This window comes from Scomber scombrus, chromosome 16 (genome assembly GCF_963691925.1).
Source record: "Scomber scombrus chromosome 16, fScoSco1.1, whole genome shotgun sequence".
Taxonomy (NCBI): Eukaryota; Metazoa; Chordata; class Actinopteri; order Scombriformes; family Scombridae; genus Scomber; species Scomber scombrus.
Genome location: NC_084985.1, coordinates 21,614,939 through 21,631,315, shown reverse-complemented (window position 1 = coordinate 21,631,315; position 16,377 = coordinate 21,614,939). Strand labels below are relative to the sequence as shown.

Sequence of the window (16,377 nt, the reverse complement as noted above, 5' to 3'; positions counted from 1 at the left end):
TTTATTTTGGTTTATTGCTCCATTTACATCTATTACTGATTGCCTTGATGGATCAATTATTAAAGGGACTAATTAGACTGGATTTTAAAAGATCATATCAGTATTTGTTTATAAATTATTTATGCCTATTAACTATCAGTCTTTGATACATTAGTGTTCATTTAATTCTATTCATTTAAACACAAAAGTAACAGTAATAGTATGAAATTCAACATGTGGAGTCTGGTTATCCATCACACTTGACTCTTGTTGTCTTTGATTCAGTATTACAGAATTTACATTAATATTGCAACATAATGATGCATGCACTTTTCAAATGCAGTCTGCACTCCACCACAAATTACTGCACAGTAAAGTAATGGCTATATATACCAGTAAATACATGTAAATAACAGTATGTTCCTTTAAAGAATGAGCTTGGTGTTATTTTTCCTACTTTAAGCAAAATTCATGAAAAGACCAAAACTAACAATGCATTTTGTTTAGTTTAGTTTAGCCTGTCTGAATATCCTGTCTGTGACACTCAGCCCTAAACCAGCTGTTTCCTATGGAAGATAAACATCTTTAAAAGTGGGTCACACGTTTGTAGTTAGAGTATTCAAAAGGCTGAATCATTCCCTGAAACAGCTGGGCACTTTTTCAGTTTTTTAAGTAAATAGGGGATTTTTACATTCACCGCACAGTTGGTGCTGTGATGAGTATTTACAGTAGTGGGAGGTGTACAATATTGGAGACTGACTCAAAATAAACCAGTGTCTATGTTCATCCTAATGAATGAGTACCCAGGGCAACAATGTGGCTCATTGATGTGTTTCTTGGACACAGATGAATAGAATAGACAGTAGGATCAATTAATTCATGGATTTGTCTTTTAATAAGATTTGTTGATAGTAAGAAAAATCAATACTGGGCAATCAACATCATGATAATAGTATTCTCTCTCTCTTTATCTCTTTCTACAGACCAGGAGTCCTGAAGGATCTGAAGACAATGGGCTCTGTGTCTCTCTTCATCTTCTTCATCACCCTGCTGGTATTAGCCAGGCAGGTCAGTAGTTTTATTAAACCATAATAACATAACTTGACATAATAGTACTATTATCACAGTGTAGTAGTAAACATATTTACAGTATAAACTAGAACTTTACCTGGGTCATTCACTACAGATATAACTTATTAGGTCATTCAGCGCTGTTACACAATGGCTTTTTTTTTGCTATACATCTTTAACAGTGAAGGAGATATTTTCCAGACATTATACCAGTGGATTTGGAATCATTTCCACTGTGAATTTTAGAAGCAAATTACACTGCGTTATTGTTACGTTGCCTCCATCTCCTCTGTGTCTAACACCTTCAGTTCATATAAGCGTTAAACTCAGCTGACACAGATTTCATGTGTAGTACCAGCCATCTGCTCTGACCCTAAAACAGATGTTCTGAACGGGAGGAGTCCCTCCAGAGCCTCTGTACCCAAAACTGGGGCACCCTAGAGAGCTACAGTGGGACCAAACAGCACATTGTGTTGTTCTCATTTTTGGTCACAGAAACCAGATGGGAGGGGAGCGTTTTATTTTGGAAACACAACTTTGCTGTGTACATTTTTTTGTTGCTGTCACATCTCATTCAGCGCTGCGCTCTTATCAAAAGTCTTTGGAGGGTAATTGGTTTCCGAATGCTGTTTTAGGTGTTAATCAGCACAGTAAAATGTGTTACTATAATAAAATGTGTTATAATAATCATAAATAAATAAAACTTTAATGTAATCAGCACCATACATACAGGAGATGTAGCTTCAAGTGCTTTACAATAAAGTAAACAAACAAGAGCATACACAAAAATAGGCTAATTATAACAAGTGCAAAAACTGGGTGATAAAACCAAGCAATCAAATAAATAACAAAGAAAAGAAGCAGCAAACAGCAAGAACAGCTATGCTAAGAACATCAGAACATGTGAAAGATAGAAATAAAACAAAGGAAGGCATAAGAACAATAACATATATTTTAAAAACTAAGAACAAAAAAAGTAAGAGTGACAGTTAAAAGCAATGTTGAATAAATTAGTTTTCAACTGTCATTTAAAAATGTTCACAGAGCTTCCATCTCTTATATCTTCAGGCGGGGAATTCCACAGTTTCGGTGCAAAGTTAAAAAAGAGCTGAGCTGCCGATATTCTTACTTCTATATTTAAAATAACATTTTAAAAAACAGCAGCAGGGGATCTAAGAGGTTGTGAAGGATTATAAAACGACAAAGAATGAGTAATGTAGGCCGCCGGTCCCAAACCATTAAGAGCCTTGTAAATAGGTAAAAGATCTTTAAAATCAATCCTAAAACACACTGGGAGTCAGCGCAGGTTAGCTGAAACTGGGATGATATACTCTCTCTGTCTTGTTCTAGTTAAAAATCTGGCAGCAGATTCTGAATTCATTATAGTTTATTAGTGGATTCTTTTGGAAGACAAGTAGAAAGAGAATTAAAATAGTCTAATCTACTAGTAATGACTGCATTAACACGTCTTCCTGGGATAGGAACCTTTGCAAAGTTTCTTAAATGAAGGAAAATTGCTTCGGTCACCCTCTTTATTGGGATTTAAAAGTCTGAGTTTTGCCTGAGCTCCTGACTTCATTATCATCAAAATAATTCTGGAAACAGGTCAAAGTGTTCAAAGTGGTGTCACCCGTGGCCCTTGACGCAGAAGTGCATAAATGTGGCAGAAGGTTGAAGATTACTTATTTTTTTCTTTTTTGCTATTAAAATATTTTGCCTTGTAAAATTCCATTGTCAGCACTAATGAGCTAATTCCCAGCCATTTAGTCAGAGGGAGGAGAAAGCAGGTTAAGAGAACGAAGGCATCTGTAATTCATCTCTCAAGAACAGATGCGCGACGGAGCAAAGCTCATTTATAGTCTCGTTAGCCGGTTTGTGAACAGCAGCTGGAACGAGCTTCTTCTCTCCTGGCCTACTTTCTGGACTCCTGGAGTTACTAGAAGCTCCAGTTTCCACAAGACAAGAAGCAAAATAAAACCTTATGATGTTCATGAACATAATGTGTGAAAACACTAACCACCCTAAGAGGCTGGAAAGCGATCCTTCATTTCTATTTTGGCCTCAAGCTATCAACACTATAGCACATCTCAAAGTGTATGTAAGCCTACACTGTAGGAGTTGGGTAAATTGGCACCATGCTTTAATCTCAAGGGAAAGACATTCAGCGCGCACATACATCATCCAGACTGCTAACCACACACATGAAATATTTCTCACTGGAGAGCGGATACACACCCACGCACATTCATACACACACCGCAGGGGCCGACCCACAGGTAGCCCGCAGCTCTCAGATATACGCGAGCGTCATGATGGGGGACCCCGGCCGGATGCAGAAACACACACTCTTGGGATGTTTTGACCCCGATAGATGAGTCTTGCTGACATATCTAGATGTGTTCAGAACTCCCTCAAGCATGAATAACCAAGTGGGGGGGGGGGGGCTATCTGTGGCTATCTTTTATGCAAAACAGGCCGGTCTGCTTACTGTTTCCTTGAGCGATGAGAGCGGAGCTTCTCGCACTGTTTCATTGCCGTCTTATTGGGACATTAGTTTTCCATGAATACCAAGCACGCCTTTAGTTTCAGTTGGGTAGGTTTTCCCAGAAATCCTTCAAATTTGTTGGCAAAGTCCACCTCTAAGAAATGCACACACATCACAGACGAATACCAACTACAGCGGCTTCAAGGAGATCAATTCAGACTCTTTTACAGCTTTTCAGATTGACCTCCAGCAAAGTTGAACGATAAACCTTTATAACCTGTAGATTAAAACTGACAACCTCTCAGTTTTTTGTTTGTTTTCCTGCTGTTAGTGTAGGTTTCCGCTTGCAGGGCCTGTAAGCCCTGGAGCAGAGTGCTGGGTGTGAATGACGCAGGTGTCTCTTTACTCTGTGTCCTCCTGTAACAGAATGAATATTACTGTAGGTTGGACTTCCTGTGGAGGGACAAGTTCAAGAGGGAGTGCGAGGAGATCGAAACCATGGAGAACCTCAACCGGGTTCTGCTGGAGAACGTCTTACCCGCCCACGTCGCCGAACACTTCCTGGGACGCAACTGGAAGAATGAGGTACTTTAGTTTGTGGTTCTTAATTATCATGATTTATGTCTAGAAAAAGAAAATAAATGATTCAATCTAAATACTCTATATGTGCTGTTGATATATACCTTTTCTCAGCATATCTTACACCTGTATACAAGCTGTAATCAGGGTTGGGAAGGTTACTTTGGAAATGTAATAGGTTACAGATTACTGGTTACCCTATTTAAAATGTAATAAGTAATGTTACTGTTTCACATACATAATCAAAGTAATGTAACTTATTACATTGATTACTTTTTGATAGCTTTTCTAATTTTTCAGCTTCATTAAAGTTTTCAGCTGTTAGGGTAAGTGTATCCATTAAGCACCAAAATCTAAGTTGAGGTGTTTTTCATGGACACTGACATGATTTATTAGTGAAATCATTTCTTATAAGGAAAGATTTATCTCTCATTTGAAAATGTATTCATTAGTTCATGTAGATTTTGGAATATAAAGATATTTGATGATGAGCTTCATTGGTACTGTGACACCATTTAAGCCCATGTGTGCTCCAAATAAGCCCACTTCATGATTTATTTACAAAATATAAAAATAATAAAAAACAGCAATATATGTATTCAGTAACATGTTAAATATTAAAGAATGAGGCAGAAACCCTCCTGAGTAAAATCTTAAAGGTCAGACTTCAGATGTAGCCCCCTTTGTAATCATCAACATTTTCATAACTAACGGATTACAGTTACATTTATTTAGTTTTTACGTAACGCCGTTACTACTTACTCCTCAACACTGGCTGTAATTATTTATAGCATACTTTGTTTCTCCTTAGTTCATGACAGCTCAGAAAAATGGTTTGTTTTGCTTACGTCTGACTTTCTTGTGACGCATGCTATTGTGCAGCTGCATTGACTCAGTCCCCCACATAGATGATGAAAGTTTCATTATACTTATTCTAAAGAGTCAGTGTCAGCTGTGGTTGAGACTCAACTGAAACCGCAGACCATGCAAACTTTCCCTCATCAGCGCTCGATCGGTACGACGCATCCAGCTGTTTTCGTCTGCTTGCTCGTTATCAGGACCTTTATCATCAGTCGTACGAGTCGGTGTGTGTGATGTTCGCCTCCATCCCAGACTTCAAAGAGTTTTACACCGAGTCTGATGTCAATAAGGAAGGACTGGAGTGCCTCCGTCTTCTCAACGAGATCATAGCAGACTTTGATGAGGTAAACCCCTCTCATATTGATACTTCTGGCTGTCTGAAAAAAAAAAATCCCGCTTCTTGTTTGAGATGGAAACACGCCGGGTGGTTGCATGTAAAAGTGTTAGTATTTTGTCTGATAGCTGGTGTTATTTCCTGTGTCGGTTCGTGTTACGTGATCGGCTGACTCTTTCATGTGTCCTCAGCTGCTGTCCAAACCTAAGTTCAGCGGAGTGGAGAAGATAAAGACCATCGGTAGCACATACATGGCTGCAACTGGACTCAATGTGACCCCGGGCCCAGAGTGCGCACAGGCATGCTTTTACTCATTATCAGTACACATGCACACACACACACACACACATTCTGTGACCTTGTCATGTTATACAGTGAGTGGACGCACTGTGTTTAATGCTTCCTCCACATCAGATACAAAGTGACACATCTGGCTATGGGGTTAAAGCTTCTACTGCCAGCTTTAATATGAGCTCACGTTTGATAATAGAGGAGCAGGCAAAGAACTGGAGCCTTTTTGTACATGCTTACCACATTTCACAGGACCAGAACTGTTTTGGCAGACTAAGCTCATATTCAATAAACTTGTCATTTTTCACTCATGATCACAAAATGGGATCGAGCTTAAGCATCAAAGTATTTACTGCAATCCGAGCGTCGTGTGGGTTGCTCCTTAAATGTGCCACATATAAGCGTCAGTGATTCATTACTACACTCATTTGAATACATCAGTGCAGTCAGTGGAAGCAAATGAGATCATTACTCAGAAATGTAGCTGAACATTGCTTTGTAATAGAAATCTCCCTCATTGGTAGGAAATCTGCTTAATTGAGCGCTCACTAAGCGCCTTATTTACTGTTGTCACAACTGTCTGTCTCAGTGTGACATGTCATGCAGTTTATAGTGATTACCAGTGTGTGTATGTTAGGATGTTTGGGAGTTTTGTGATGCAGTAACACTGAGTCCAGGAGAAATTGACCAAAGTGGACAATAAAGTACATCTTAACTTCATTTATCCTAACTTAACTTGTCTTGTCTCATCTTAATTTAACTAAATATATCTTATCTTATTGTATCACATCATATCGTATCTTATCATATCTTATCTTGTCTTATCTTAACTAACTTCAATTAACCTATTTTATCTTAACTTATCTTATCTGTACTCCAATTTCTTTGTAATTTTTGAAACAAAGGGTCTTTGACATCACACAGAAGTAAACAAAAGCATGCTGCTCATTTCTCATTGAACATTTTGGCAAGCAGAATTCTTTCCTGACTGGGGATTTTTCTAACATGACCTGTAACCCCACAAACAATCTAATTAGCTAATGATGTGCTCCTTGGTCTTGGTTATTACTATAAATAGTAAGTGAGTCAGCCAGAAATGATCTGTAAGTAGATGAACACACTTTATAATCCATCCCTGACAAATTTTGCTCTTGTGCCTCATGACAGTTGCTAAGCTACGATTGGATGGTCGCTGTTTGAGGGAGGAGTTAAGCAAACAGTTAGTTGCTGTACAGAAGAAAATCATATTGATTTACAGCACAAAAAGGAAGAAAGTGATGCATGATGATGCATGATGCACTCATGCAGAGCTACAAATATCAGATTTTAAAGTGTAGAGCCCAAAGAGAAAGCTTGTGACTGAAGAAGCAACAGGAAACTAATGTAATAGGCATTAATAACAATCCCCACTGGTATGAAACAGAAGTTATCAATCATGTTTATCATGGTCTTTATGTATTATAAGTCAATACTGTTCATTTGAATATGGCATATTGATGTCTAAACATTGTTCAGATAGCACCTTTGATTTAATTTTCTCTATTGAATTAATTTTTCTCCCTAATTGAATTTATTTCCTCTGCATTTCCTTCAGGAACATGACAGACAGTACATGCACATCGGCACCATGGTGGAGTTTGCCTTTGCTCTGGTTGGGAAGCTAGACGTCATCAACAAACACTCCTTCAACGACTTCAGACTCAGAATTGGTGAGAACAGCATAAATCATAAATCACATGTGCACAGAGTCGTTCCACCCCCCCCCCCACCCCCCCCCAATCCCCCTTTTATAATAAGTCAATTTTAAAGTAGATGGTCTCTCATTGTGAAAAGTCAGCCGTATGATTTGTGATGTTGTGTTCTTTTGGCTAGGCATAAATCACGGGCCGGTGATTGCAGGCGTTATTGGGGCGCAAAAACCTCAGTATGACATCTGGGGAAACAGTGTGAATGTGGCTAGTAGGATGGAGACCACTGGGGTACTGGGTAAAATACAGGTGGGATGTCTGAGGAAATACAGGTGTTTGTCTTTGCAGTGCACTTGTCGTATTATTCTAATCACGTCTCTTTCTCTCCACGCAGGTGACAGAGGAGACGAGTGGCATCTTATCCACACTAGGGTACATGTGTTCATGTCGCGGCATCATCAACGTGAAGGGCAAAGGAGAGCTGAAGACCTACTTTGTTCACACAGAGATGACCCGATCTCTGTCACAAGGGACTGTGATGCCTTGATTGTTACACACTTAACCCACCAAACAGACTTGACACCACCAGTCATACACGCGCACACACAAACATACACACACAAAGTGGCCATAAAGGTGATTTGTCATGCTCCGTAACTAAAGCTCATTACCAGAAGCCAGCAGTACGATGGATAGACAGTAGTCGAGAACCACTTTTGTCCTTAGCAACATAATGTAGAGCAGGGCCGAGGTGCACCGCCACTGTCCTTCAACGCTGCACTTTGGATGGTTTTTCACATCTCAAGTGTGACAAAGACGTCGCTCCGAGGAGTCTCTTCACCGTCTAAAGGAGTGCCTGACTAAAGAGAGGTTTGCTAAATTAGTGCAGCTCTCAAGGACCGCAGTCACCCATCTGTACAATTGTAGTGGTGTGGAGCTAATCTGAGCTGCCTGCCGAGCTGTGTGTATGTTTTCTTTTTCTTTTTTTCTATCTGCCTGGTTGGCACTGTGAGTCGGTTTGTTCCATTTTATTCCAAATGGATGTTGCAATAGTTTATTGTCATATAAAGCAGTTGATGCCAACAAATTGCCAGCGTGATGGGTAGTTTGCCAAAACCTGTGAATTGTATTTATAGCTTTAGAGCTGCGTTTGTGTCCCACTGAAGAGAAGGTGGACTCAGGCACAGGAGTCAAGAGGAAAGTAGAGGTTTCTTTTTTTCTTTTTTTTAAAATTACGATCCATCTGGAGCCAAACCAACAGCAATGTGTGTAAATGTTCACTGCCATCCTTTTGTTATTCATTAAACATTTGTATATAAATTGAGATCCTCTGTCGGTGTGTCTTTATTTTGGTCCTCTTATCACAGTTTGAACATGATCTCATGAACACAGGATTCATTTACAATAGAGTCAAAAGTGTGTTAAGTCATGATTAGAGATGATACAGGTTCTCATTTAGTACTGCAGTCACCAAACAAAACCCTCAAAGGCCAGAATGCATTATTAAATTAGCATTGTTGTCAGTATTATTATATAGTAGATTTCTTAAATGTATGGTACCGTTTTCTTAAATGGAATAGGTCCACATTTTGGTAAACATTAGTCCACTTTTTGTCTGGGGTTTACATAAGAGGGACTGATACCACTTTAATATCTGTGTGCATTGAAGATAAGGCAGCAGCCATTTAGCTTAGCTTAGCTGAGCACAAAGACTAGAAACTGGGTGTTGTTTTTACACGTTAGTTTTTGTGTGGATTAAACAAACGAGATGTTAATTAGTGAGTGCTTTGGTGTTAATTAGTGAGCGCTGACCTTTGCGCTGAGCCCTGCTAGCTGTTTACAGTCTTTATGTTAAGCTAAGCTAAGTGGCTAATGTATTCCTTTAAATATGACACAGTAAGGCATTATAATTGGTGTCTGTCATACTGTCAAACCTAGTTTAGAAATACAATTGTTACCGTTAGTACTTTTTTTTTGTTTATGGGACAACAGTAGAATGTGTATAATTTGTCTTGTAAAAAAAAACCCACACAGTAAATACATAGACAGTAATAAATGAAGGCTGTAGCCTACAGCTGAAATACACCAAGATGCAATGAGCTCCACTCACGCATCAGAAATGTAAGGATGTCTCATATTTAAGATGTGAAACAACTGTTTTATAGTGGCTTTTGTTAGCAGATAGACAAAATGCTCATTTTACTATGCAATTTTATCCCTCTAGTTTTGAACCACTGCCCTTTGTATTATCTCCTAATCCTCTTAAACACACAGCACCGAACAGTTCGAAACGCTGCGCGCTCTCTAAGAATAAAGGCTCTCTTTCTACCACTTTACAAAAGCTGAGCAAATGAGAGATGTCTGTCCTCTAAAACAATCCTATTATGTAGGAGGCTGGTCTCACTTGCGTGGGCTCAAAATGTATACACAAAAGGGATCCAAGAACTTACAAATCAAAGAGGTTAGTCATGCAAAAGGCAAGAGTGACATAAAATCACAGTGCAGGGGAGAAAACAAAAGGAGATTAAATACAGGTAATGTGTAACGGCAGATTTGAATCTGCTCAAGATTGTGAGTTTGTAAAGATGCAATTAATCTCTTTAATCTCTTACCTTTTTAGGTCTTTAGTGAGCTAGTTTTTTTTTATCAGAAACACAGCTAGTAGAGTCAGAAAGTGCAGTGTTTCAAACAAAAAGAGTGGTTTCTTCATAAAAAGTATGATACTGAAGGCAGAAATCATAGAAGCAAGATTCTGAGCTTTGATATGTGTACTACTGAGCTGCAATAGCTTGAAGACATCTTTGGGATTTATAGACTGTCAGTAGCACCTGAATCTTTACATGGTTCCATCATAATGATGGATTAAACTTGAACCTCCTGGAAAATGTCAAAGTCTCCATATTTTCAGATTTAGTCTTCAAGCTTTTTTGACAGACTCTATTTCACAAAAACCTGTTTGTCTTACTAACGACCTGTACATAATACAGTAATATGTTTAAATGTCATCTGATACAATGTTAGATTTTTTTCATTTTGCACACATGGTCTGGAAAAAAAAACTTAACAGAACTGAAACCAACGCACTGCAACACTGGTTTATTATTCAATGCTTTCAAGGTGAGCACAAACACTTTCATCTCATGCTGTGCTATATCAAATTGGGGCCACTGATCCATATCCTTCAGCCACATTCCAGATGATCCCGTTCTTCATGAAAAATTCAGCTTTTATGCAAGCCACACGTGAATACTGCCGGCCGGTTTGGTAGAGGGCAGGAGCAGGACGGCGGCCGTATTCTGAAGAGGATCTCACCGGCACAACTCGGGACTTCTCCTGTGGTCGGTCAGGACAACAAGCCAAAGTTAAGTTGTTTTTTTTTTGCTTGTGCTGTAACAACGACGAGTGAGAAAAATATCACATTTGCTTTTTTGACAGCAGATATTTTGGCATGCCGAAGCAGGAAAAGCTCAGGTGTAATTAACAGCACTGATGATTGCTGGATTCCAGTCAGATGTGTCTACTCCAGGGTTCAGGTATTGTTCATTATCACTCGCTGGGACACATAAAGGAAACACAGCCATCGATAACAGATTTAATTCCACCTGTGCTTTTCTTGCACTAATTGTTAGTCTCAGCCATATATCTGGGGGTCAACAAAGTTATTACAATTCATCCCGAGGAGAACATGAATGTGCACAAGATTTGATGGTAATCCATCCTGTAGCTGTTGAGTCTGGACCAAAGTGGTGTTCTTATGGATCAAAAGAGGGATAGACCCAGTTTTAATTTAGTTCACATTTAGTGGCTATAACAGCACAGAATGAACTCAGTACAGCTGTTTATAGGTGCTACTGCACTGATTCGTGAAACCATTTTGGGGCCCAGAATTTGCCCCATGGAGAGTTTTAGATTTGAGAGGTACTGACGGTTTACAGCTTCAGGTGCTATACTCAGCAACTGCACTGAACCTGCTACTAATCTAACACATCGCTGATGTATCACCAAAATCATTTAAGTTAAAGTAAAAGTTCTCTCTCTCTGCCAGAGCTGAGATGAAAAGATGATTGTTCCTCTCCCTCTCTGCCTCAAGTTTCACTTAGTTACTTCTTTGCCATTAAGTGTAACAGTGTGCAATATTGGCAGAAGTGAAAGAAAAAAGTCCCGGCAGATGAAGCTATTAGCTTCATCATGAAGCTGAAATTGGAAAACCTGAAGTACATGTGTTATTAAATATTACCAGAGCGGCAGCGAGCTTTTTAAACAGATTTTTTGGAAACACTGTGAGCTTCTGACTTCAGGCAGGTCGGCCTAACTGTCTGCGGAACAGAGAGTGCCTGCTCCTGGCGGTGCAGAGTCACCTGTGGGTTTATATTTTCATAAGCGTCAGTGGAAACAGGAAGAGAGAAAAAAAACATGTTGCCATTATCGTCTAAACAGTTTATACAAGAAATTGTTTTGAATCCACACTCGAATGTGAAGTATGAAACAAAAACGTCCTAAATTAGCATGAACTGTCACCAACGCTGACAGGCAACCACTCAACTTACTGTAATTACACGCTCAGCAGCGTGTGTGTGTGTGTGTGTGTGTGTGTGTGTGTGTGTGTGTGTGTGTGTGTGTGTGTGTGTCGGCTCTGTTCAACACCCTCTCTGCTTTCAGTGACCCAGAAACTCGCTGTGAGCTAGTTTTCTTGACATGAATAATTACTCCACGGAGATGAAATGCCTTCAAAAGCAGCCATAAACACAAATGTTATAAAACTTTGCGATCTATTTTGGGCACCGCGCGTAGAAAAACATTAACAGACCTTTAAATATGGAACATCTTTAAATGTATGCTCTTTATTTATTTTCATGATTTCTTTCTATGAAAAACTCCAGAAGCTGTAATATCATCCACAGCTTTAAAAGTCCTACATTTGCAAGAATAAAGACTTCAATAGGAATAATATGGTGGATTATTAGTAGAGTAGAGAGGTAAATCTAATCATGTATTGGTGTGTGTGTGGGCGGTCGGTGTCATAAGGCAACCTTCACTGACGTCATTACTGGAAATAGTAATGAAGTAGAAAGCATTGGTTAAACTACTCATTACATTAGTTTTGCATTAGGGCTTACTGTCAAACAGCTGTGCATCATTCAGGCTCAAAGTTCATGTGGTTTCTACTCAGTTAAAGCAACATTTTGAGAAGTGGAAAGAATGTAAGATGGATGACTGGAGTGTAACCTAGTTTCTTACATATATATATATATATATGTGTGTGTGTATATATGTCTATTGGAGCTCTACTCCTGACTGTATTACAGTAATGCAGATATTTTCCACATGTTAACGCTGGTGGAGGAACATAATATGAAAGACATCCCTGACAGCATTGATTCAATAGCAGCTCGTCTTGAAAGGAAGGAGCGATTTTAATCAAAAGTACAGCGTGTGTGTGTTTCCATGAATTTCAATAGATCACATTTCAAAGAGATAATGGTGAATATTATGAGCCCGTGTGTGTGTGTGTGTGTGTGTGACAGGAGGATCAGCTCATTTCGTCTCTGTCTGCAGTTCTGTACGCCGTGCACTCTGATCTAATGCTTTAGCTGTCAGTACAACTGTCACACAAAGGAGGAGGTGACAGATGGCTCGTTCATTTCACTGAATAACTGCATTTATAGGAATTCCAGGTTGGGAGAACAGGTTGAGTGGATGTGAAATCCATCAAATCAAATCAAAATATGACAGTAAAGTCACACAAGATCCATGATGGACTCCTGATTTTGTGTTTCAGAAGATACGGTGCAATCAACAGAGCATCAAATAAATCATTCGTGGTTACTTCACATACAAAAAAAAAGCAGATCAGTGAAAATTGAGCACAGTTCCTGATGTGTTGCAACATGAACTGTATATATAAAGCTGAGTTTGGTCTATAAAATGTCAGAAGATGGTGAAAAATGTTGATCACGGTTTCCAAAACCCAAGGCACCACCTCAGAGGTCTTATTTTATCCCGATCAACAGTCCACAACCCCAAAGATCATCAGTTTACTACCAAGAAGACTACAGAAACAAGAAATTAGATCATTTTTGTATTTATGACATGTATGACCCCAAACGATTGATCGATTATCAAAATAGGTGGCAATTGATTTTCTGTCAATCAATCAACTAATTATTGTTGCTCTAGATTCATTTAACTTTAAATTTATCTCATCAGCATGTTAAAAAATGTATTAATTTGATGATGAAGAACAGAAATGATCACTAATATGTGTAAGTGTGGCCCTCACCTCCTCATATATTTCTAGTCCTGTTCCTTTACAGTGTCTCCTGTCGTCCCGGTGCACTCTCATGTCGTAACCCTCAGCCTGGTGGAAGACTTGGTCGTACACAGAGACCTCCGGGGCCTGTTAGTGAAGACACTCACATCAGTTGTTTACCATACGGAGCATGCCCTCCTTCTGAGAGGGGTCATCTTCTGGCACTTTGAGCAAATGAAAGCAAAAATCAAGAAGCAAGAATGTTTATTCTCAAAAGTGGCTCAGAGAGCCTGAGTTGGTCCGTAGGGGCTCTAGAAATGTTTCTGTGAAATCCTTGTTGGACATAGCAATCCACATTTTAATGGTTTTCTCTAACTAATTAAATGTGGTCATTTATGATTTAGAAGAGTTATGTTCATATTTTTCAGCTCAGAGAGGCTCTTCAAGGTTAATTCAAGATCAAGACTTAAGATGAATCTGTTTGTCCCTAAAGAAATTCATCTTAGACATAAAACGTATAATAATTGAGCAGTAACTGTGTATAAAGTGTATTCAAACACAGCTCCTCATTTCACACGCTCATTATGTCCTGTGTTTAGTAGATTCACTGATAGAGGGATCATACTTTCCTGTATTTAATTGGAGCCCCTGTAGCGTCTACCTGATGGGCGCAGTTTGTATTCTGAACACATAACAAGGTAAGAGTCAGCAGTAATTTACCTCACCTGTTTAACTAAAGTCTTCTCAAACGTTAGGAGGAGGGGATGCTCCTTCACCTGATTGCTCTCATTGCTGCTTATTTGTGATTTTAACTTGACTGATATGTTACCAAGCTGAGTATTCTGTAACGTAGTACACTCTTTATCACTGCATGATAAAATAACATTATTACTCTCCTCTGTCCGACCCCAAACAACCTGAGTCTGCACAAAAAGTAGAGTCGCTGTTGGACCCCACATGGACAGAATTCACATGGACTTTCCAAGACAGATTACAGTCATGTACACAAGTTTTTGTTAGAATAAACGTGGATAATACAAGTGTTATGGACGCAGTAGTTGGGAATGGCGCGGGTCTTGTGGTTTTCAAAGTGTTGCAAAATAAAGTGTGCTGTGTTCAGGGGAGCATCAGTGCACGACTGTCTTTACAGGCAAACTTAGAAGAATCTGGATGTCCATTTATGTTTGACTTCACCTTTCACACCTTCATCTTTTTCATGCACTTCGTTGCAATAGAGGTCAGGGCTGCTGGTCTACACTCATTATTATCCTGGGGGAAAAAAACGCTTTTTGGAAGAGGAATAATGACTGCGATTTTCCAGAGAGATGGAAGTATATGTGAATCGACGCCTTTGAAAGACAGAGACCCAGGCTGATGCAAGTTCCTCTGCACATGTCTTCAAAAGGAAAGCTGAGGCTCCATCTGTTGCCTTATTGGTGTTTGTTGTTTCGTGACTTCTCTGGGACTGGTGTCTCTCCTGGGAACACAGCCGTCCATCCTTATGGTGTTAATGACACTGGCATGTCCTGAAAAGAGAGCCTGTGAATCAAACTTAATGAGTTGTTCAAATCATTTGCCACAGTATTAACATCTGTTGTTCACAGTGATTTCCTAGTGGGAGTCTATTTGGATTAGATTTCAAAGTCTCCCACAGTTTCTTTGTATCATTGGCACATGTATATAAGTCCTTTTCAGTGGATTCCCTGTATTGTCTTTTATCTTTGTTCAGTCTCTGGATCGGTTGCTGATCTTAGCTGGTCCTCATTCCTGAAATCAAGACTCTTATGTTTGAAACAATCCTTGATGTCATTAGTAATGTCGGACTTGTTGATGGGACACTGTCACACCATCCACACATCAGTAAATATAAACTGTGATGATTTGGTCCAAACCATCCAATAAAATGAAAAGGTCGTAATGTTAGCCAGATACAATTAGGGCATGACCGATACTGGATTTTAGGGGCTGATGCTGATATTAAGGAGCAAAAAGATTCAGATATCGATATACAGTATTGGTCGATAATGTTATATGTATTTTTTTTCAATGATCCCTCAAATGCAGTTACCAAACAATTGTGACAAAGATATGTAATTGATATTCATATATTACAGTTTAACAATAAACAATGACTGTAAACACAGCTGGGAATTCAATCATTATAATGAGCTATAATTAAACATAGAAAACAAAAAAACATAGAGAACAAAAAAAAACATGCTTAAGCTTGAATTAAGAAAAAGGATCAAATATACATTACACACACACACACACACACACACACACACACACACACACACACACACACACACACACACACACACACACACACACAAACACACACACACATAGTTTTCCAGCTGGTTCAAATTGGCAAAAGTGAGCATATATCTAACTTTAACTATCGATAAGTACCAGTTGCAACACTGTATCGTTACCGTGGAGTCTTTGTTAAAGAAGGACATTTCCTTTGGGTCTTTCCGTCGTGGTGGAATGTAACTAAACGGAGACAGGTTGGCCAGCGGTTGAGTTTTTGCCTCGAGTGTCACATCCATCTCCTTGGCTAGAAATTACCCAGTCAAACAAACAAATAAACAAACAATCATTAAAACATTAAACAAATAAAAAAAATCACAAACGCGAAACTCGAGCTCGGAGTTTGCGGTTGCTAGGATACCACTCCAACTTACGTTTGACGTGCTGCCTTCAGGTGCTCTCTGTCATAAAAGAAAATCTCACTTGCTGCTGTACTGTGAGAAAAATGAGCATTTGTGGTTTACTTCCATGACAAATACACGTATCCTGTATTTATCCATGTCCATGATCCTCAGAAACTGAC

General features: G+C 39.1%; 2 protein-coding genes across 2 annotated transcripts in view; one reads left to right on the top strand and one right to left on the bottom strand.

Annotated features, from left to right (window-relative positions):
* adcy2b (adenylate cyclase 2b (brain)) overlaps positions 1-8,583 on the top strand; it is a 45,155-nt gene extending 36,572 nt beyond the window's left edge. The window contains exons 19-25 of the mRNA XM_062435860.1: positions 963-1,047; positions 3,962-4,120; positions 5,173-5,319; positions 5,501-5,608; positions 7,195-7,309; positions 7,473-7,597; positions 7,683-8,583. Of these exons, the coding sequence (XP_062291844.1) occupies positions 963-1,047; positions 3,962-4,120; positions 5,173-5,319; positions 5,501-5,608; positions 7,195-7,309; positions 7,473-7,597; positions 7,683-7,835 (892 nt within the window). The 3' untranslated portion in view covers positions 7,836-8,583. The remainder of the gene's footprint in view (positions 1-962; positions 1,048-3,961; positions 4,121-5,172; positions 5,320-5,500; positions 5,609-7,194; positions 7,310-7,472; positions 7,598-7,682) is intronic.
* A 1,858-nt stretch (positions 8,584-10,441) lies between these two features.
* cfap90 (cilia and flagella associated protein 90) lies at positions 10,442-16,093 on the bottom strand. Its single transcript, XM_062435861.1, has 3 exons — positions 15,977-16,093; positions 13,569-13,685; positions 10,442-10,621 (listed from the first exon to the last, which is right to left on the bottom strand). The coding sequence occupies exons 1-3, from the start codon at positions 16,091-16,093 to the stop codon at positions 10,442-10,444; spliced, it is 414 nt and encodes a 137-aa protein (XP_062291845.1).
* Between the last annotated feature and the right edge of the window lie 284 nt (positions 16,094-16,377).

What these genes read in the sequence shown, in the direction of transcription:
- cfap90 (XM_062435861.1), bottom strand. Translation starts at nt 16,093, where the DNA reads ATGGATGTGACACTCGAGGCAAAAACTCAACCGCTGGCCAACCTGTCT. An exon ending in TCTTTAACAAAGACTCCACG is followed by an intron (nt 13,686 to 15,976) that starts GTAACGATACAG and finishes CTTCACTAACAG; the next exon opens with GCCCCGGAGGTCTCTGTGTA. An exon ending in GACTAGAAATATATGAGGAG is followed by an intron (nt 10,622 to 13,568) that starts GTGAGGGCCACA and finishes GACCGACCACAG; the next exon opens with GAGAAGTCCCGAGTTGTGCC.